Below are 22,574 nucleotides of genomic sequence, written 5' to 3'. Positions count from 1 at the left end.
TTCTTCCTTTCTTTCCTTCCTTCCTTCCTTCATTCATTCATTCATTCATTCATTCATTCTTTCTGCTTTCTATTGTTTGTTCTCTTAGTTACTCTGTGTTTCTTCTGTGAGAGGCGTGGCTGACTGGCTGCCTATGTTCCTTTCTCCTGCTTTCATCCTTCCTTCCTTCCTTCGTTTCTTCCTTCCTTCCTTCCTTCCTTCCAGCCTTCTTTCTCTTGTATATTGCTTGTTCTCTTAGTCAGTCTGTGTTTCTTGTGACTCATCCTCGTTTTATTAATCTTTTGTTCTTTGTATTTTCTCTGTGTTAAGTATGTTTTCTTCCTCTCCTTTAGGGATGAATGGTTATCCGCAAATCAGCATAAAGAGGAAGAAAAGGAAGGAAGGGAACATGCAACTTTCCACGAAAGTCAAGGGTACATGTTGGGAAGTCTGTCTTTTTCTTATTATTTGTGTTATTCCTAAGGGGATCACACGTTAAAAATGTCCGTTTCGTACCTGCTGAGGATGTGACATAACGTTTTGATCTTTAATTGAAGCAGGAGGTGGAAGGAGGAAGCTGCCCTTTATGCCTTTATTCCTTCACTTTAATCGTGTATCTCTTCTCTGGCGCTTTGTAATTGACGTGTTTCTTTATAAGTTTTTTACTCCTTGATTGATGTTTGGGTTCGTGCTCTCTCTGGCTGGCTTCGTAAAAGAGAGAGGGAGAGAGAGAGAGAGAGAGAGAGAGAGAGAGAGAGAGAGAGAGAGAGAGAGAGAGAGAATGTGTGTGTGTAGGCGACATGCATATTTGTCAACTAAATATTGAATTAATGTTGTGGTCAATAAACATCTACGTATCTATGCATATTTCATTTTTTTTCTGCTCTGTGTGTGTGTGTGTGTGTGTGTGTGTGTGTGTGTGTGTGTGTGTGTGTGTGTGCGTGGGCGTGTGTGTATGTGCGGTTCTGCATATCCCTATTATTAATTCAAGGCAAAAACAGAAATTATCCATGCTTAAAAAAACTATCGTTCCCAGTAGAACATCGAATCCATAAATTTTAGTGGCAAGGGAGTTGGAATCCTTACTTTATTGCCGCGCCGTGGGTGTTTCTCTGCTCCTCAAGGCTCAGAAGGGCGCAGTGGCTCCTCCTCAGGCATCAGCGGCCTCTGAAATGTGGGTAGGCTTCGTTTGGTTGAAATTCGAAGTCGCCAAAAGGACATCAGAGGTGCCGGTGGGAATTGCTCTGTGTTGCATCCCAAACGCTTGTCTCCTCGCGTGTGTGTCCCAGAGAGAGAGAGAGAGAGAGAGAGAGAGAGAGAGAGAGAGAGAGAGAGAGAGAGAGAGAGAGAGAGAGAGAGAGAGAGAGATGGAAAGCCAGACAGACAGCCACACTTTAACCCCAAGAGAAATTGAACACCTACGTACGTTGGCGACTCTCTCTCTCTCTCTCTCTCTCTCTCTCTCTCTCTCTCTCTCTCTCTCTCTCTCTCTCTCTCTCTCTCTTTCTTATCCTTTCTCCATCTCCCTTTGTCTTTTTTGTTTATTTTCTTTCTCCCTTTCTGTCACCCAACACCACCACCACCACCACCACTACCACCACCACGGTTCTCTTGTTATTTTTCTCTCTCTCTCCTATTACTTTCTCTACCCCCTCTACCCCCCTCTCTCTCTCTCTCTCTCTCTCTCTCTCTCTCTCTCTCTCTCTCTCTCTCTCTCTCTCTCGCGAAACGTTACTCCTCTATATCACTAACTTTTTTTTTTCTCCCTCTCGCCCCCTCTCCCATTCCGAAGCGAGAGTTTGTGTTAGTCATGCTTAACATTCGTCGAGTCGAGGCACAGAAGTGATATATATATATATGCTGTGTGTGTGTGTGTGTGTGTGTGTGTGTGTGTGTGTGTGTGTGTGTGTGTGTGTGTGTGTTTCGGTGTAATGGCCATTTATTTGCTATCCTGAGCGTGTGTAATTAGTCATCCCTCAACTATCTCCACTCTTTCACCACCACCATTAGTACCTCCACCACCACCAGCACCTCCACCACCATCACCTCCACCACTTATGTTTTGTTGTCAGCCACTGCATTTGTTACAGTCACTACACTTACACCACCACCTTCACCACCATCATTAACATCACCACTACCATCACCACCACCACTACAACAAAAACATCCACTTTTACTAGCACTATTGTCATTACTTTAACAGTCACCACCATTCCTATCACCATTACCACCAGTACAAGAATAAAAACAGCCAACTTTGCCAACGCTGCCACCATTAACACCAAAATAATAACAATATATAAAGTACCATTATGATTACTATTACCACTCTCACCACCACCATTACCACGACCACGGAAACAGCAAACCACATCATAAGAACACAAGAAAAGAGGGAAGAGGCAGTCAGACCTTCACATGGCAGTCCTTGTATGAGCAAAGCTACCTAATTCCATCTATCATTCTCATCCATAAGTATATCTAATCTTCATTTAAAGCTCCCTATGGACTCAGCACTAACAACATCCCATGATGATTCCTTTACCAGCCAAGGAGTTTTTTTTTTTTTTCTTTTTCACTTTTAAAAGGACCGGCACCTCAGTGGGTCTTTTTTTTATCATTCTTTTTTTTTTTTTTCTCCCGTGGCCTGTTGTCTCTCTTACATAAGAAAAAAAATCCTGCCTTCCATTTCAACGTCACTGCCCAGAAACAATATACGGATTTACTTAGATACCTCAAAATAAGTGAACTAGATAGAAGGGACGTAAAATAAAATAAAGTAGTAATCATAACCGTTACGCAAATGAAGAAAAAAAAAATAATAGTAACAAAATAAGAAAACTATTTAGATAATACCAAACTCATTATAGACTCATGAAAAGAAAAGAAAGAAAAGTAAAGAAGAAAAAACTAATAAAAAGTATTGAGATAACGAACAAAAATAGCAAACTTTAATATTTCGCTCATTCCGTGTTTTTTTTTTTTTCCTTTTTTATACAAATTCAATTCACATAACCAAGGTGGACTGAAAATAATAATCACTCTCTCTCTCTCTCTCTCTCTCTCTCTCTCTCTCTCTCTCTCTCTCTCTCTCTCTCTCTCTCTCTCTCTCTCTCAGCTAACCCACGCTTACGTACAGACATAAGAGCAGGGCCGTGGCTGTCTCGGCTGTGATTGGCCAATAACAGGAACCATTCAGTGGCGTGGAATTATAGCGAACCCCAGCCACAGAAGGGTCGTGATTGGTGGACTCCCGGACCCTCCTCAGCCAATCCTGGAGCGATGTGATTAGAGGCCTGTGAACTGAGGGACCGGAGAGTGAGGTCAGGCTTGGTTAGGTTAGGTTACGTTGGGTTAGGTTTTGTTTGGTTAGGTTAGGAGAGAGAATGAGGGTGAGAGAGAGAGAGAGAGAGAGAGAGAGAGAGAGAGAGAGAGAGAGAGAGAGAGGTTGTCAAATAGGTAAGCAACATGACGTTTATCTATACCATGACGAAGACCACTAGAAGAAAATATGGAAGAGAAGAAGGAAGAGGAGGATAAAGAACGAGGAAAGGAGAAATAATGAAAGAGAAGGCAGAAAAAAAAGAGGAAGGAAAACGAGAATACCACACAGACCAAACACAAGGTCAACCCCGTAACTTAAGAATGAAAAAAACAACAACAAAAAACACGATGATTTTAACGATAGGAAATTTATGGGTGGGTGTATGAGTGAGTGAGGCACCAAGAAAACTCACGGGTTGTTCTCACTCTCCTCTCACATTCTCCTGACCGGCCTTGACTTGGAGGTTATTTCAGAACTAAAATGACTCGGTCAGTATATATATTTTTTCCCTCCAGGGCTCTCCTTAATTGTTGTCTCGCTCGTAGTTGGCAATAAATTGAAAAAAAATATGTTTTGTTCGTGTTTGGGAAGTAAATGCGAGAGAGAGAGAGAGAGAGAGAGAGAGAGAGAGAGAGAGAGAGAGAGAGAGATTATAGTACTGGATAATGCTTAGCGAGGAAAAGAAAAATGAAGAGGACATATTATCCTCCACGATTGACTTCTACACCTCCAGGCATTGACGTCAGCACTGCCCAACCACACCGCTGCGTCTTTTATCCTCTTCATATTATCGAGGAGACAAAAGTGATTCCGCTTAATGCATCTTGGTACAGAGAGAGTGAGAGACAAAGAAGTGGAAGTTAACAGTGTATAAAGTGGTGCAGAAAATATGCGCCACTGGTTTTTACGTTGATAAGTGATTGGAAGACAGATTATTTGGTTAGAAGATGAGATATAGTGAAATGAATGTTAACAGTGTAAAGAGTGAGGTAGGAAATAGATACCAATGATTTTTACGTTGATAAGTGTTGGGAAGACAGATTGTTTGCTTAAAAAGGTGAGACAGAGAAATTAATGTTAATAGTGCTTAAAATGGCGTAGGAAATAGATGTTAGTGTTATTATTACGTTAAATACTGAAAAAAATAAAGAATATTATACTGGTGGTTAAGAATTTATGGCACGAAAAACGAGTGATTGATTATAGATACATTAATGATAGCACTCTGGACTCATAAATAAGCGAGGAATAACAGTCCGAAAAATGTTGTGAATGATTGAGGCTAAACAGATTGATGAGAGTACTCCAAGCTTCTAAGGATACCAATAAGTCACACGTAGCTGAAGTTATCGCTGGCAATTAGAGGACACAAGACATGTTTACCTATCAATCAATCCTCCGCCGGTGGATGAAAAGAAAAGGACGTAGTGAGTCTTCAATTTCTCTTCTGTTTTTAGTTGCGTCCGTTTTTTCCAGTGCTTTTTGCTTTTAATATCATTTGTTTATACATGACTTACGCACTCACATGTGTTATAGAAGCCCAATGTACCAACGTCATATACTTAACAGATCTTTTACTTCCGTCACTTATTCTTAGTCCTCCTCCTCCTGCGCCTCCTACGTTAACTTGAGTCTCGTCTCCTGGACACGGGTGGGTTATTTCGATCAAACAGCTGCCCTTCAACGTGGTAAGAGTGGCAGGAATGACACGGCGCTCTACTTCCCTGTCACCTCCGCCACTCCACTACAGGAAGCTGGAGAGGAGAGGGTGTCGTGTTCACGTTAAAATCCAATTCAGGAGTAGTTATAATAATGGACCGTAACAGAAACCAACGCACACAATCACCTACTCGTACGTCACATTTTCTCTATATGGATGGTTTTTTTTTTCCTCCTCCAGAAATCCTGCTCTCTCACTATTTCACTATCCCTTCACTCGCTTATCTACGTCGGTGGATACTTTTTGTTTGCCGTGGGAATATTTACCAACATTCACGTAATACTACATGCCACAGAACGGGAGAGTGAGGTGGGTCTGAACGCTGCGCCTGGGTGAAAAAAGTAAGTTGGGGAGGGTGGAAGGGAGGAGAATGAAATGTAAAAAAAAAAATGAAGAGCAGCAAGCATGTAAATGAAAGCTGTGGGTAAAAAAAAAGTATGCTCATATACACACCATTATTGGACAGTGTACTAATTATTGTTGAATGGGACTGACTTGTTTGCCGCTTCGAAACAGGACGTGTGGTGTTGTGGTGCGGTTTTATTTTTTATTCTATTTATTTATTTATTCATTTTTTTTACTCATTGGTTCGGGTACTTGCAGATTGTTCTCTTGTTTAGCTTGGTAGTTGTTGCTGCTGCTGTTGTTGTTATTGTTGTCATTGTTGTTGTTGTTCTTGTTCTTGTTGTTGTATATATATATATATATATATATATATATATATATATATATATATATATATATATATATATATTGGTGGTAATCTTTTCCTGCTCCTCCTCTCCTCTTCTCTCTCTCTTCTTATCACCTCATCTATAGCCTCACTTTTCAATCTCCTCTCCTTTCCTCTTTATATCCTTTCCTTTCTCGTTTTCTCTCATCTACTTCCTCTTCCACCTCCTCACCCCAACACCGGAAGCGTTAATGATATCGAACAATTGATATTAACACGAAGCATCAAGAAATGGATACTAAACAGACTACCTCCGATATCAGCGCTATTTATAACTGAACCTCTTAACTCTCGTCCACGCTCTCTTTAACATTATTCAGGAGCAAGACAAGCAGGGTACTAGTGGTACAGATAGACTAAAGGAACACACTTAAAGCACACGTGGGAAGCAAGTAATTACAGGTGAGCGTCTCAAGGTAATGAATGAAGGTGCTAAACATTTGGTCTTCCTCGTGTGTCTGTAGTTCGGGCAATGAAAATTCTGTGTGGTGATGTGTGGTGTCTGTATTCGGGCAATGAAAATTCTGTGTGGTGATGTGTGGTTATGTGTGTCTTCCGCGTTTCGATGCTTGTGTTAAAGGTACTGTACCATGGCGATGTAAACGTACTCATGCACTCACTCGCACGCAGGTACACACACTACAAACACACTCACGCACACACAGGTCAATACTTTTCTTTCCTGTGAAGGTTTGAGTGAGGGGAATGATGGTGATTGGGATAATGATGATGATGATGATAATAATAGTGATAATAATAATAATAATAATTATAAAATAATAATAATAATGAAAATAGCAACAGTAATAGTAATAGTAGCAACAACAATAACAAGAACAAAAATAACTAAAACAACAACAACAACAAAAATTAACAATGATAAACAGCAAATGTAACTCACCTACGTTGCTGACCATGAATATATATTTTTTTAAACCCTTGAAAACAATTAGACACCATAACAATATTCACTAACGCTGCATCAAGCCACGCGCCACACGGGAACGGAAACTCACCCACCCCTGTCCCCCACCCCAAATAAAAAAGTAATAACCCTCTATTCACTACACACAGACAGACAAACAGATAGACAGACACATGATGAAACGTGTAACTTGAGCGCAATGGCGAGGAGAGAGAGAGAGAGAGAGAGAGAGAGAGAGAGAGTGTGTGTGTGTGTTTGTGTTTACCTGTATTCTTTTTACCTGTTATGGAGAAGTGGTAGTGTGTTCGTGGCTTTGTGTGTTCGTTTGTGTGCACCTGATTCTTTCTTAGTATCGAGAATTGGTATTGTGTTCGTATGTGTGGTGGAGGAGACGAGAGGGAGGAGGGGAAGGGGTATAGGTGTGTGTGTGTGTGTGTGTGTGTGTGTGTGTGTGTGTGTGTGTGTGTGTGTGTGTGTGTGTGTGTGTTTTCTTTTCTTTTCCGTCTTCTTTCTTTGGATGTGGAATCTCTTTGTTAATCTGAGTGTTGGAGTGTTATTTCTTTAGCAGCTACTGAAGCAAGAGCTGACTTTACCTAGAGTGATTTCAGAGGAGGGGAGACTATCATCACATTCACTGATTTGGTGTATATATATATATATATATATATATATATATATATATATATATATATATATATATATATATATATATATATATATATATATATATATATCTCTCTCTCTCTCTCTCTCTCTCTCTCTCTCTCTCTCTCTCTCTCTCTCTCTCTCTCTCTCTCTCTCCTACTCACTTCTACTCGAGTATTTGTCTTTTAATTGATGAATTGATTGATTTAACTTTCAACAAGTCATATAGCAGAAATGGAGATGAGTGTGTGTGTGTGTGTGTGTGTGTGTGTGTGTGTGTGTGTGTGTGTGTGTGTGTGTGTGTGTGTGTGTAGCTGCAGTGAGGTGGAAGTCACTTGTCTCTGCTTTGTGCCATGAGGAATATTGCCAGGCCTTCACGTGTAGAACCTGCGTCCCTGTGTCCTTCCCTTCCTCCCTTCCTTCCTCCCTTCCTTCCTCCTGGCCGCTCTCCACCACTTGCCTTTACAATCACCTGCAGGGAACAAAGGGGCCGGGCAGCGATCCCGCATCACATATGTATTCTGATCGTGTTTAAAGTCTCGAGACGCTCACGAAACAAGCCTCCGGAGAAGCAGCTACATTTTTTGACATGTATGACTTTATTTCTCGGCGCGTCAGGAACGGCCGGAGGTTATTGCGTGCAGTGTCGTTACCGTGAGTGGATGTAACCGCGCGTTATGCCTGCTTGATTTGTAACGCTGCGACCCTTACACTACCAGACACGCCAAGATCACCTTTGTGCCTCATGGAAAAAGATCGAATGTAGAGTGTTATTGTATTGCCGCCCGTGACTTAACATTGAGCGCTATGCAACACTTACTGCTATTGTTATCGCCGCTGCCATCATCATCCGCGTCCAGAGAGTCACTGCGAGGAAAAACAAGTGCTGGAATAGACGCTGAGTAAGAGAGCATGGGAGCAACACAGTGTTCGGGCCTCGCAACAGCACCTAAGGGCGGGCAGAAGGGCAGTATACACGGACACTTTTTAAAAAACAAAACTCAGCCATTTTCCGCCGCTGGAATATCGCGGGGTCAGCGTCAAACTCACGGAGAGAGACACACACACGCACTTGTAACAATAAAATGAAACTTCCGAGAAAACTGCCTCGAAATAACCCTTAAAATGCGCCGACGATACCTGGCCGTGCTAAACAGTAAAGTTCACGGAAAAGTGCAACAGTTTTTTCCCTCTTTCTCTTCTTTTTATACCGATGGTGATGGCAAGAGGGCAGCGAACAGACACATGCAATCCAGGCCGGAGCGTGTAGCAGAGCCGGCCTGCACCTGCCACGACTTCGCTGTCCCGGGACCTGCACCTCACCTCAGGCATGCAGGGAGGGAGGGAGGTGGGGAAAGGGGAATGGGGAGTGCGGGGAGAGAGGGTCTAGGGGGCGATTCTCCTGCCTGTTCTGCTCAGACGAACTAATCAGTGTGTCCCTGTTGCGGCTTAACGACTGTGCCCCCTCGTTGAGAGAGAGAGAGAGAGAGAGAGAGAGAGAGAGAGAGAGAGAGAGTGGGTTTTCAGTTTGCGAGACTTTAATTTCGTCCGTGAGAAACGCTTAGTGATTTCAGTAAGTCTGCTGTAGCTCAGACTGACCTGCGCGTTTTGTTTATTCTTCTTCATTATCATTATTTTTGTTTTTATTTAGAAAGAAGATTGTACCTATCTGAAGAAAAAATATTCTCTCTCTCTCTCTCTCTCTCTCTCTCTCTCTCTCTCTCTCTCTCTCTCTCTCTCTCTCTCTCTGATAAGCATGCCGAAAAATATCTATACACAAGCAACCAAAAGTCTGGCAGAAACACACACACACACACACACACACACACACACACACACACACACACACAACCGCTAACACTAAAGCTGACTAATCCTATCCACTCAATACGGTGGGGTGGGAGTCGAACTAGAGCTCACCTGTCGGGCTTTTGTCGTGCGTGTTGTTGCCTGTTTACCCCTTTAAAATGCACAAGGAATCGCCCCTCCTCCTCCAGCCGCCGCCTCACGATTGGTGTGTCGCGTGCCGTGCCCCTGAAAATCCCTCTCTGACAAGTTGAATTAGCTGCAGGTGATCACTAAGCTAATTACTTAATTTGGGATTTATTAACCTGGCTTATACCTGGGGAACGATCAAGTCGCAACGCCTCATCAGTGGAGATTACCTTCCTGCCTGAGTCTGCCTGGCCTCGTGTAGTCTGGTCTGGTCTCGTCTGTTTTAGTTTTAGTCTCTCTCTCTCTCTCTCTCTCTCTCTCTCTCTCTCTCTCTCTCTCTCTCTCTCTCTCTCTCTCTCTCTCTCTCTCTCTCTCTCTCTCTCTCTCTCTCTCTCTCTCTCTCTCTCTCTCTCTCTCTCTCTCATCTTTATTCTTGTTTGGTTTCTTTTCTCTCGTTTGGTATATTCGTGTATTCCTCCTCGCTTTCTAACTTGTTTTACTTCTCTTCATTATTTTGCCTCCTCTTTCTCTCTTTTTCTCCTTTCTTCCTCCTCCTTTTCCTTTTTTTTCTCTTTTCCTCTCTTTCATTTTATTCCTCTGCTTCTTTGTTCCCTATCTGTTTTATCTTGTCTTCGCTATATATTCTTTCACAGCCTTACTCATTCCATCCATCTGTACATTTCTTTTCTATCCTTCCTTTCTCTTCATCTCTTTTTTGTCTCTTGCTCCATCCTTCTATTTAATTTTCTTTTCTTTTTTTTTCAATCTCGCTCCTCCATTTCTCTAGCTCATTCCATCCATTTATCCCTTCATGCCTTAACTTCTCATCTTTTCTGCCTCCGTCCTTCACTGCATCCATCAGTCCTTTATTATTCAGTCTCCTCTTATGCCCTTTATCTCCCTCTTCTTCCTTCCTTCCCCTTTGTGACACTCAGTTCATTCAACCATCCTCTCTTTTATTTTTTTTCCTGGTCACACCTCTTACTCTTTTTTTTATTTTCCATGTATTTCTCATTGTGCAGAATTGACTCACTTTCCCTACACAAGATTCCTGCAGCCACTCTTCAATAGGACACTTAGACTTTCAGTAAGAGACTCTCGTAACTCCAACATTGTTCCACCCACATACACAACACATTCCTTACGGTTACTCACTTGGAAGATGCGAGAGAGAGAGAGAGAGAGAGAGAGAGAGAGAGAGAGAATGTTTGCAGGCTATCATAACGCAGCATAAGTGATCAAACTATCTAAATTTCCGTCCTACTGGTTCGTCTTACACTTTCTAATTCTTGGATTTGACTCGCCTTCACTCTCTCTCTCTCTCTCTCTCTCTCTCTCTCTCTCTCTCTCTCTCTCTCTCTCTCTCTCTCTCTCTCTCTCTCTCTCTCTCTCTCTCTCTCTCTCTCTCTCTCTCTCTCTCTCTCTCTCTCTCTCTCTCTCTCTCACACACACACACACACACAAATGTCATCGAGGTGGTTAAGTTGCTCTTTAGACACAAGCTGATGGAGAAAGCCAATTAAAACTTACCACGGTCATATTCTCGGAACTCGTGTGTGTGTGTGTGTGTGTGTGTGTGTGTGTGTGTGTGTGTGTGTGTGTGTGTGTGTGTGTGTGTGTGTGTGTGTGTGTGTGTGTGTGTGTGTGTGTCTGTGTGTGTGTGTTTGTTAGTAAAATGTATACGTGGCGTTATTGCAAGCGCTCCTCAACCACAGGAGGCCAATTTTTTTCATTTTATTTTCCTTTTCTTTTTTCACTTTCTTTTAGTAATATTAGAACGATTCCTCTCTCTCTCTCTCTCTCTCTCTCTCTCTCTCTCTCTCTCTCTCTCTCTCTCTCTCTCTCTCTCTCTCCACTTCGCTTAAGCTATGACGGGGTGACCTCTGTCCTTCCTAAATCCAGCTACTATTTCAAGACTCCCAAGCGATGCACCGACTTTAAATTTCGTGTATTTAAGTCAACAACGCAGCGGACAAAATCGTTTTAAGATCCACACACTCTTCTCTCCCTCCTTCCCTCCTCCAGTGCTCGTCCTTCCTGCTCCCCTTCCTACTCCCCTTCCTACTCCCCTTCCTACTCCCCTTCCTACTCCCCGTCCTACTCCCTATCCTTCCCCAGCACCCGCAGGTCCCAGGATTCGTAAAGTAACGCGATGGCCTCGAATGGGCGGCCGAGAGATTGAGTTTATAATGAAAGAGATAAGTTGCCCCGCGTCCCCCTCCATATTTCGCCGTCTCTTCTCTTTTTGTCTCGCCGGAATTGAGGAAAAGCCATAAAGTTCGCCAGAATCTCGGGGTGAGTGGGCCTGGGAAGATGGTGGTGGTGGTGGTGGTGGTGGTGGAGGAGGTGGCAAGGGAGAGGAAGGGGTGGAGGGTTGGTTGGTTGCCTGTTGTGCTAAAGACGCAAGGATGTGTCATTGGACGCCTTTTTTTTTCTGACCTATTTTGGGGTCTCTCTCTCTCTCTCTCTCTCTCTCTCTCTCTCTCTCTCTCTCTCTCTCTCTCTCTCTGTCTTTTTTGAGTCGTGTGCTCTCTTCCGGAGTGAGAGCGTCGACAGCTGCAGTACTCCTTGACCCTGTAGTGTTTCTCTCTCTCTCTCTCTCTCTCTCTCTCTCTCTCTCTCTCTCTCTCTCTCTCTCTCTCTCTCTCTCTCTCTCTGGCGCCTCCTTAGCAACGCACTAGCCGTAAAATTTTTAAATCCTCGTGAAGGGTTGTCGGGGCGGCTTTGACGGAACGCTCGGGTGATCTATTGGTCTGAGGTGTGTCGGGTCTTTCTTTATGACGATCCCTTCCTGTGCTGCCACCGCCATCACCACCACCACTAACACTGCCGCTTTCTTTCTGCTTTCATCCTCTTCTTCTCTCATTCTTTCCTTCTTCTGTTCCGTCTTTTCTCTCTTTCTCTTTTTCTATCGTTGTTTTACGTATTCTTTCCATTTCTCTCTTTCGTGCTTGCTTGCTTTCTTGCTTGCTTGTGTTATTTTCTCCTTCCTCGTATTTCTTTTTTTTCTTCTTTTAGGTTCAGTTCTCCCGCTTTGCCTTTTCTTTGTTCTCTTTCCTTTTATTGCTGTTCGTGTTTTCCGTATCGTATTGTTTTTTTTTTCCTCTCCTTTTCCTTTTTTTTTTTTTGGGGGATCGGGATCGGTTTGTCTTCCTATGCTTCTTTTCGTTGGTTTTGTGTACGTGTTTCTTTGCTTGGCATATATTGTTTTTATTTCTTCAATCGCAGTCACCATCACCATCACCACTATCACCAACACAAACAAAAACCCGTCTCCTCCCTCACCATTATTTTTTTTTTCATTACCCACGCCCCCACGCCATGTTTATACCATTACTATAAGCGCCCTCGTTGCCATCACCATTAATTCCTTCCAGTGTCTCCACTTACTCGGCCATCATCACCATTAGGAGCACCATCATCACCAATATAGCACTCGTAACACCACTCATCTCATCTCCACAACTCCATCACCATCACATTGCCATCGCCACTGCTAACATCTCCCGTCCCTCTTGCTTCCTCTCGACTACACATCACCATTATCTTGATCGTCTCGTCTCTTATCACTTTCCTCCTCCTCCTCCACCATCACCTCCACCAGCACCACCACTACCTCCACCACCTCCTCAACGCTCTTCCATCCTCACATTACACGCCGAACAAGCTTTCAGCATCCCAATTTCCTACCCTCAGTGTCCACCATCTCCTTATTCCTTCTTATTTTAGATCTCTTTCCTGCCCACTTTACCTCCTTTCTCATGTTGTCACTTTCTCGACACTTTCTCGCTCCTCCCGTCCCTCTCCCTCTCTCTCTCACCACCTGCTCCTCCTGGCCTGGTTATCTCACGTCTTCTGTTCCCTCGGGGGAGACAGACGCGCCCACCTGCACACCAACAAAAGCAACGAGGTCTTCGCTGTTTGTCGACAATTTGCCAGGATTCTTTTTTACTCTCTTTGTCCGTATCGGGTCCCCGTGTGTTATCCGGAATGGGTTCTTGAGGAGTGGGTGCAGAGAGAGAGAGAGAGAGAGAGAGAGGTGTGTATTCCTTAGTTTAATATTTATTGCACTTATTTATACCATGAAGAGTGTGCAGTCCAACCTTGCTATTTAACGAGATGAAGCTTGCTGGCTGGCTGGTTGTTTGGCTGGCTGGCTGTTTGGCTGTTGATGCCCTTGATGTGGTCTTTAATGAGGCTAAGTTCTCGATGTGTATAAAGGAAAAGCCTGTGGTGGTTAAATGATGTGTGTCGAGGAGTGGGGAGGGATTTGTGTGTGTGTGTGTGTGTGTGTGTGTGTGTGTGTGTGTGTGTGTGTGTGTGTGTGTGTGTGTGTGTGTGTGTGTGTGCCTTTTGATTTTATACATTAGTTCTCATTCTTCCTATTACTCTCCCTTGTTCTTTTCTTCTTCTTCATCATCATCATCATCATCTGCTTCTTCTTGTTATTCTTTTTCTTGTTGTTGTTGTTGTTGTTGTTGTTGTTGTTGTTGTTCTTGTTCTTCTTCTTCCTTCTTCTTTTCTTCTTCTTCTTCTTCTTCTTCTTTCTTTTCTTCCTTCTTCTTCTTTCTTCTTTTCTTCTTCCTTCTTCTTCTTCTTTCTTCTTCTTCTTCTTCTTCTTCTTTTCTTCTTCCTTCTTTTCTTCTTCTTCTTCTTCTTCTTCTTCTTCTTCTTCTTCTTCTTCTTCTTTCTTCTTCTTCTTTCTTCTTCTTCTTGTTGTTACACCTTCATTGGCATTTATCTAAGAGCTAAATGTCACGTACGTATATCTTAATTGAATCTGCTGCTTTTTTTTAATATCCAGGAATCACCACATGTTATCTTTGTCAATCGTCTATTCATCCCATCCTTAGAAATTTATATACGGCCTTTTGAAATTCTCCCACTAGTCTGTCATCACGAGACATCACTACCTTACTAATTCTAATCAATGGCCAACTCAAAAGGCCGTGCTGTTCAGTGTAATGCAATATTCATGTCGGTTTATAACTTATTCTCTTCTCTACCGAGGTATTTCTGTCCATAATCACCTACATTTTTTAGACCTTTTTACTATCATTCTGTAGTGTCCTGAAATTGCTACATTGTCTAGAGCAGTGGTTCCCAAACTGGGGGCCATGGCCCCCTGGGGGGCCATATAGCAGAATGTAGGGGGCCATAATCTGAGGCTATGCATAAATAAAACCAAAGGAGTTTAGCGGGTAGGTAGCCAGTGGAGGGAACTTACAGGTTCAGTACAGGTTTGTGCAATGCCTTGCTGCCAGACACATGGGTAATACGTCCCTTTTTTTCTTTTTATCTGATTCTGTGTTCTTGACATAAAACAAGACATGGGGATGTATTAGGGAAGCAAGATAATTTTAACTCAACATAATTCTAATCTAAGGCTTCCTAAGCTGTGTATTCTGTATGATAACCTGGTCTTGAATCTTACGTATCAGCAAGGATGTTCATATTATTCAGTTAACCAGACATTCACAGTTACAACATTGATCACCGTGTGTGCCTCCCCATATAATCAGTTTCCTCCCACCTGTGAATACTTCAGTATTATATGAACTTAAGCCAACATCAATACCACTTTAATGGTAAGTAAGCCCTGCATCATGAAGTATATTAAGAAGGTAAATAATATCTGCTGTATTTATGCACATTCTATAACTTTTTTGTAACGTTAAATCTAACTTCCTTTCTACCTCATATTTATCATTTTATTATTCTAATCATGGGTGATGACATATGTTTGCGGTGTTAGAAATAGCAGTTTTTTGTTTGTGCATTGCAGGTACAGTGATGGCTTCTAATAAGAAACGCAACTATGATGACAACTACCTGGATTTTGGATTTACAAGCATCACTGATAAAGGTGTAGTGAAGCCTCAGTGTGTGATTTGTCACAAAATACTCACAGCTGAATCACTAAGGCCCAGTAAGCTTAGATTACATCTGGAAACCAAGCATCCTCAACATGTTGGCAAAGATCGTTCCTTCTTTAGTCGACAAGAATTGAACATGAAGAGACAGCGACTTGATGCCAGTGGTTCCTTTCATCAACAAAATGCTGCCGTAGTGGAGGCATCATTTCTTGTAGCCCTTGAAATAGCAAAGAAAAGAAGCCTCACACAATTGGGGAGGAATTAATTTTGCCATGTGCCAAAACAATGGTAAAGCTTGTTTTGGGTGAGAAAAGTGCTGAAAAGCTGAATGCTATTTCACTCTCAAATAATACAGTGCAACGCCGAATCTCCCAAATATCTGATGACATCAGAGAGCAGGTGATACAGGAAATCAAAAGAGCTGGATTATTCAGTATTCAACTCGATGAGTCCACTGACGTCCAGTCCTGCTCACAACTCCTGGCTTTTGTAAGGTATGTTCATGATGAGGATCTGAAGGAGGAATTCTTGTTTTGTGAGCCTCTTGAACAATCTACAAAAGGTGAAGATGTAATGCAGAAACTTACAGAATTCTTTGAATCTGAAGGTCTTGACTGGGGCAATCTTTGTGGGATATGCACAGACGGGGCTCCAGCCATGTTGGGTTCTCAGTCAGGTTTTGTTACAAGAGTTATACAAAAGCACCAAATGCTATCCTCTTCACTGCATGATCCACAGGCAAGCTCTTGCATCAAAAACGCTACCCTCAGAATTACAGGACACTCTGAATACAATTATAAAGACAGTTAACTTTGTAAAGGTAGTGCTCTTAACACACGCCTTTTCAAGAGACTCTGCCAAGATATGGATGCAGCTCATGAGACCCTCCTATTTCATACAGCAGTTCGCTGGCTATCAAAAGGAAATGTAGTTCAACGTGTATTTGAGCTCAGAGAAGAGATCAGCCTCTTTCTCAGAATACAGAACAAGCAAGATTTGCTGTCAGCATGGTCTGCAGATAGCTTCGAAATACGGCTAGCCTATCTTGTTGACATATTTAGACAGTTGAACACACTGAACCTGGAACTCCAAGGGAAAGGAAGCTTGATAATCGATTTTGTGGACAAAATCAAAGCTTTCATTCGTAAGATGGAGAATTGGAGGCGCAAAGTTGGAATGGGAAACTTGGCAATGCTGGAGACAGTGTCAGAAATTGTAGAGAAGTGTGATGCTGCTACGCAGAACTTGATTACCCAACATCTTGAGGCCTTGGAAGGGGAGTTTAAAAGATACTTCCCAGATATCCAAAGCCTAACTTCTCGGCTAGTAAGGGCCCCCTTCACTGCTGCAGTGACATGCATTCCTGATGACAATGATGATGGCCAAACTGAGCTGTTGACACTTCAGGAGGATTCAGGAGCTAAGATGAAGTTTGAAACTGAATCTCTCACAGTATTTTGGTCATCAATGGCAGCTTCATACCCAAACTTATGTGACTTAGCTTTTCGCCACCTCCTACCATTTTCATCAACTTATTCCTGCGAGGCTGCATTCTCTCAACTACTCCACATTAAAACGAAATATCGCAACAGACTTGAAGTGAAGCATGACCTACGGTGTGCTTTAAGTGAAACAAAACCAAGAATCAAGAAGCTTGTTGATAATCTGCAACATCACCCTTCACACTGAGTGGAATGGGGATTCAAAAGTGAAGGAAACATGAACGTGGCATGAACGTTCAGAAGCAAATGGTCTGGGAGGAGGTGGGTGTGTGGCCACTGAAGGCCATGGTTGTGGCAGTTAATTATGACTCCCTATGATAGCATTTCATTTCAGAATTACAAAGTTATCAGATTTGTAAGATTCAAAGATCAGATCACATTGCGTGGGATTAATACACTTTTTCAATCCAGTGGAATTTCTTTGTTTCTTATTTTTTTTGCTTATTGCTGAAACAGCTTTTCACAATAATGCAATTTTTAATTACTCTACATATGAATTTTTTTAATGTGCATTATATTACTTCTTTAGTACCATTTCAATAATTATAGGAGATTCAGCAAAGGCAAAATACAAATTTCTTTATTAATAATTAATAAAAGAAAAAATAACAAATGGAATCAATAAAATTACAGGATTTGCTAGAGTGGTTTTTATATGGACCTAATGAGTGTAGGACTGTAGACAGTCACGGGTTATGGTTGTGGGGGGGGGCCATGGACAAGGATCATGTATGAAAAGTGGGTAACGACCAGAAAAAGTTTGGGAACCACTGGTCTAGAGGATGAAAGCTCTCTCTCTCTCTACTTTTATTTATCTGTGTCCAAGCAAACTTTTCTGCACTCCTCGGAATGGTAACTAAGGACTCCCGTGCCTTGATTATTCTAGAAATCCTTAGCTTTTTTTCTCTCTCTCTTTCTCTTCTCCTGTTTGTTAAATTTTCCAGACAATGCACAACAAAATCCCACTTGAAGAAATATAGCAAAGAAAAATTAAGAGTTATCCTGCTTAGCTTCGATGTGTTGATACTCCTCTTCTAAAACAATTAGGAATGAGAAACACTAAGACAGGTAGAGTTTCAGAGTTCCCCGATGGACACATTTTTTAATTAATGAGGTGGATAGGCACTTTAATGCTGAATGTTTGCTGTATAATTCAAGTACTTTAACCATTAATGAAATCAGTATTAACCCCATCAGTACTGGGACACATTTTTTGCCTTGAGATCTGTGTACGATTATACCATTTTATTACATTTATGAAGGGTCTTTGGAAGTCAGAAGATTAATGGCCAGAGTTTTCACTATTTTAATTCCCCGCATGAGTTTTAAAGTTATATAAAATCACCAAATACTAAGAATGAATAAGGAAAAGCGTCATGATACTGAAAGGGGTTAGACAGTACACAGTATTTCATCCACCAGCATAATTGTTCACCAGCGTTCACCTGCTCGCTCTATATACGCTTGTTTGCTGTTGTGTAGAGAGCAGTTGCATTATGGAGGAGTCTCGCCCCCTCACGCACCCGAGCACCGTCCGAGTGAAAGGTTCATTGTCTCGTCCACTTGTATTTGTTCCTAGTTTCGTGTCCCTCACTGTCCTCACCCTGTGTCTCCATGAGCGCTGTTTTATTAACCTTGACAAGTCCATCTCCTGACAGCCTTTCTCTTGCCGCTTACCAGCTTGAGATTTAATGCTTTCTGACATTCACTCCTGTCTTCCTGATCTACTGCTGTTACTTATTCACCTTCCGAACTCGTGTGTTGGATATTGGAAAGGCTGCTCTCTATCTTATTCTCATTCTCTACATATTTGGGGGTCCTCGTTACTTATATATCTTCAGTTAATCTTTCACTGATGCAGAAGTCATGTTTACTTTGTGACGTATTGTGTACTCTGCGTAATGCAAAGTTGATTTATCATTTTTCCCCACTTGCTCTATTGCTCTCTGCTGTTTTTTTCTCTACCGGTTTTAGAGAGAGAGAGAGAGAGAGAGAGAGAGGCATTAGATGCTGCAAGCTGAGTACAGACGACCTCTCAGTATTAGCCATGCAATGAACTTGGATTTTGTGGCGTCACGGGGAGAAATCAACCGATTCATGGGCGTTAATAAATAATGTCAACCCTGCTGGAAGTGACACACACACAGAGAGAGAGAGAGAGAGAGAGAGAGAGAGAGAGAGAGAGAGAGAGAGAGAGAGAGAGAGAGAGAGAGAGAGAGAAGCAAAGAAAAGACAACAGCAGATATTTTTGTCCCTACAAGTATGTTTATGATCGATTGTACAGTCGATCCTTTCCCCTTAACCCTTTAATTCATGGATGTAGTGACAAGTTGATACATAAATAAACGAAACTTGAGTCTCCTCTCACTTCCATCGCATCGTCTTATGTAATGACACTCCTTGAAAAACTTGTTGATATACAAATAGGTAAGTCAGTGTTATGTGCTCTCTTACCTCTTTCACAGTTCTCTTACCGTCAGTACTTTATGGGCAAATCCTCTGACCTCAGTTCCTCCTTCTCCTCCTCCTCCTGTATCGCTACCATCCACTCACTCACTTCCTGTACTTGATTAGCATGGAGAAATAACCCCTTTTAGCCTTGTTTAAAATTCCCTTTCACTCTTTAGCGATACTTTACCGGCAATAACTTCTACTTCTATACCTTATACCTCCTCTTTGCCCATCACTTCCGTCGCCTTTGTGGTCGTAGGCTTCAAGAATTACCCTGAGTATAGTGCTTTCATATTCCCTCTTAGCCTTCACAGTACTTCATTGGCGATACTTCATACCTCCTTTCTCCCTCTGTTTACCTCCTGCCTAGCTTACCTTCTCTTTATCCCGGCAGTTCTCCTTCGTGACCTTTGATTTGTGCTTCGCGGCGGCTGAAAGCGAGACACAGACAGGGAGAGAGTGAGAGGAAGAAAGAACAAGAGAGGGAGAGAAGGGGAAGTGAATTATGAACCTTGTGTTTCTTTGAGCCCTAATGAACCCGACCAGAGCCGCCCTTGTTTGTCTTCTTTTATACGAGTAACAGCTCCGTCCAGCCAGCGCACTCACTTCACCGTGCTTCATTTGTTTTTTTCTTTTATTTCGCGCGTCGTTCGTCAGGTGTTTGCTTTACATGAATATACTATTTACTCGCCTTCATAAAAATGGGATGCCGCAAACTGATATTCCTGGCACAATATTTTTATTTATGTATATGTGTAGTCTCTCTCTCTCTCTCTCTCTCTCTCTCTCTCTCTCTCTCTCTCTCTCTCTCTCTCTCTCTCTCTCTCTCTCTCTCTCTCTCTCTCTCTCTCTCTCTCTCTCGTCACTATTCTTTTCTCCCTTTTTGTACCATTTTGACATTTTCCTTTTGTTCCCTTGAATAAATGTGCACACCATTTTTATTTCATTTCTATTTTTCGTCCTTCCCATTCTTCTTCCCTTTTGTATTATACTTAGTAGCTATTTGTCTCCTTTTCTTTCATTTTAATCCTTTTTTGTTATGTTGAAGAGACGAGTACTGTATTCATTCCCCCTCCTTTTCCTCCTCTTCAATATGCATACTCGTACCTTTTTTTCCTTCTTCCTCGTTCTCTGCTTTCCATTATCATTTTTCTCCCTTGTTTTGTAGTGCACTAGTACGAATAGTTGGTTGCACCTTCTCCTTTCTTCCTTTCTTCCACCTTCTCTCCTTTTGTTTTCTTGTGAAGTACTCTATTTTTCTTGCCTTGCAGTTACCTTCTCCTACAGTAACATTTGAGGGAGCTTTACGAGTGTACATTAGCCTCCTCCTGCTGCTGTTCCTCCCTGCATGCCACGCCCGGGTAGGAGGGAGTGTTTGTGCGCGGGGGCGAGGAGCAGGTGTGGCTAGACGGCGCGGCGAGGCAAAGTGAGACCGGATGGGGCGCTGCGAGGCTGGTTGGGGAGAGTAGGTAGTCTCCAGTAGGTACAACACAGCAGGGATGGAGTGACTGGGAGGGGTGAGGGAGAAGGAGGGTAAAGGTAGAGAGGAAAGGGGAAGGGTTAGGAGGGGAGAGAAAGGGTGAAAAGAGAGGGGAAGGTTAAAGAGGAGAGGAGGAGGAAGGGGAAGAGAAAATGAAGGGCGTGCAGGTTAGAGGAAGGATGTGGATGAGAGGGGAAGGCCAGTGAGGGAAAGGGAAGGAAGGGAAGGATGAGGAGGAGAGAGGAAGTGAGGCAGACTTTTTTTGCTTCTAGTTGTAGCTCGTGTTGTTTATTTTCATGGTTTTTGATCTTGCACCATATATATCCTCTCTCTCTCTCTCTCTCTCTCTCTCTCTCTCTCTCTCTCTCTCTCTCTCTCTCTCTCTCTCTCACTAATAATTCACCCACAGAGCTCGTAATTAGATGACTGTGTCCCTCTTCCTCCCAACTCCTCTGTTTGTTTCCCCCTCTTTTCTTTTCTCTCCCTTCCTCCTTCCTTCCCCCCTTCTCTCTCCTCTCCTTCCCTCCCCTCGCTCCGTCCCTCCGTCTCTCCCTCATTTATTCTCGTCATTCTCTTCCATTTCTTCCGCTCCTCCATTTTCCCTGTTTTCTGCTGAATGTCTTCATCGGAATTCATTTTGTCATATTTTTCCGTTATATCAAATGGCGATGGTGTTTTTTCTTCCTCCATTTTTCTTTTTTTTTCGTGACTTTTCTTTCTCTCCTTTCCTCCCCTCCTCCGTTTTTATTATCTTTCCTTCGTTTTCTTTTTTTTTTTTGCTGTTTTTCTGCTATTTTTTTCTCCTTCCTCTTAACTCCCACAGCGCTTGTGTGTTTTCCAAATGAACGACTCTCTCTCTCTCTCTCTCTCTCTCTCTCTCTCTCTCTCTCTCTCTCTCTCTCTCTCTCTCTCTCTCTCTCTCTCTCTCTCTCTCTCTCTCTCTCTCTGCCCTATCTTCCTCTTCTGTCTCCTCTCCTTTTCCTTCTGAATTCCTTCCTCCTTCTCCTCCTCCTCCTCCTCCTTCTCCTCCTCCTCTTCTCCTCCTCCTCCTCCTCCTCCTCCTCCTCCTCCTCCTCCTCCTCCTCCTCCTCCTCCTCCTCCTCCTCCTCCTTGCCTTTCCATATATCGCTTTCCTCGTAATGTGTTTTCATTTCTCTCCAAGTGTATCTCTCGACTATTACAGGTGATGCCCTTTGACTCAATAATCTTCCTTCTATGACCTACATACATCCTGAAACTGCCGTAGGAATTCAGGTCTTGTTAAAGGCTCTACGTTCTATATTCTTACATTCTTTTATTCTTTTCCTCCTGATTTTTTTCTTTTTTTCTTTCTCTTGTTCTTTTCTTTCTTCCTTTTCTTTTCTTCTTTTCTCGTTTTTTTTCTTTCCTTTCGTTGTCTTGTCCAAGCTGCTGCGTGTAATATTCTTTTTTGGTTTTCCTTCTTCCTTCCTTCATTCTTATGTCTCTTTCTCTCTCCCTTCCATGTCTCCTCACCATCCTCCCAATCTCTTCATGGGCTTTTGAAAGGAGTCACGTCTCGTATACTTTCTTTATTCTTGCTACTCTTTCGTCTTTCCTTCAGTATCGTTTCTCTTCCTTCCTTCCTTTCCTTCCTTCCTTGGTAATTTCGAAGAGCCTACGTCTCATGCCCTTTCTCCCTTCCTTTCTTCCTTCCTGCCTTTTCCTCGTGCATGACTTTCTTTCCTTCCTTCCCTCCTTCCTTCCTTAGTAATTTCGAAAAACCTGCATCTCATATCCTTCTTTCCTGCCTTTTCCTGATGCATACCTTCCTTCCTTCCATCCTTCCTTTCTTCCTTCCTCTCTCCTTGCCCTCCTGCCCTCCTTTCAGTCTTCAAGTTCCCGTGAAAGAATGCTTCCTCTCTTAACGCGCAAGTCACAGCACAGTTGAGCTTCGAAATATTTTTCACGAAGCTTCCTAGACTTTGGATAGGTAGCCAGACTAACAAATCGTATGACCATGGAATCTCTCTCTCTCTCTC

At 42.6% G+C, this 22,574-nt stretch overlaps 2 protein-coding genes across 4 annotated transcripts in view; both read left to right on the top strand.

Annotated features, from left to right (window-relative positions):
* LOC123505909 (obscurin-like) overlaps positions 1–22,574 on the top strand; it is an 87,117-nt gene that overhangs the window by 21,067 nt on the left and 43,476 nt on the right. The gene's annotated exons all lie outside the window — the stretch shown is intronic.
* Positions 14,367–16,830, top strand: LOC123505381 (zinc finger BED domain-containing protein 5-like). The gene is given in 4 exon segments (XM_045256600.1): positions 14,367–14,853; positions 15,051–15,359; positions 15,362–15,879; positions 15,991–16,830. Coding segments are annotated over 4 exon segments (1,701 nt in total). The 5' UTR covers positions 14,367–14,819.

Source organism: Portunus trituberculatus, chromosome 18, assembly GCF_017591435.1.
Source record: "Portunus trituberculatus isolate SZX2019 chromosome 18, ASM1759143v1, whole genome shotgun sequence".
NCBI lineage: Eukaryota > Metazoa > Arthropoda > Malacostraca > Decapoda > Portunidae > Portunus > Portunus trituberculatus.
Note: the sequence above shows the minus strand (reverse complement) of the source record. Positions and strands in the feature narration are given on the sequence as shown.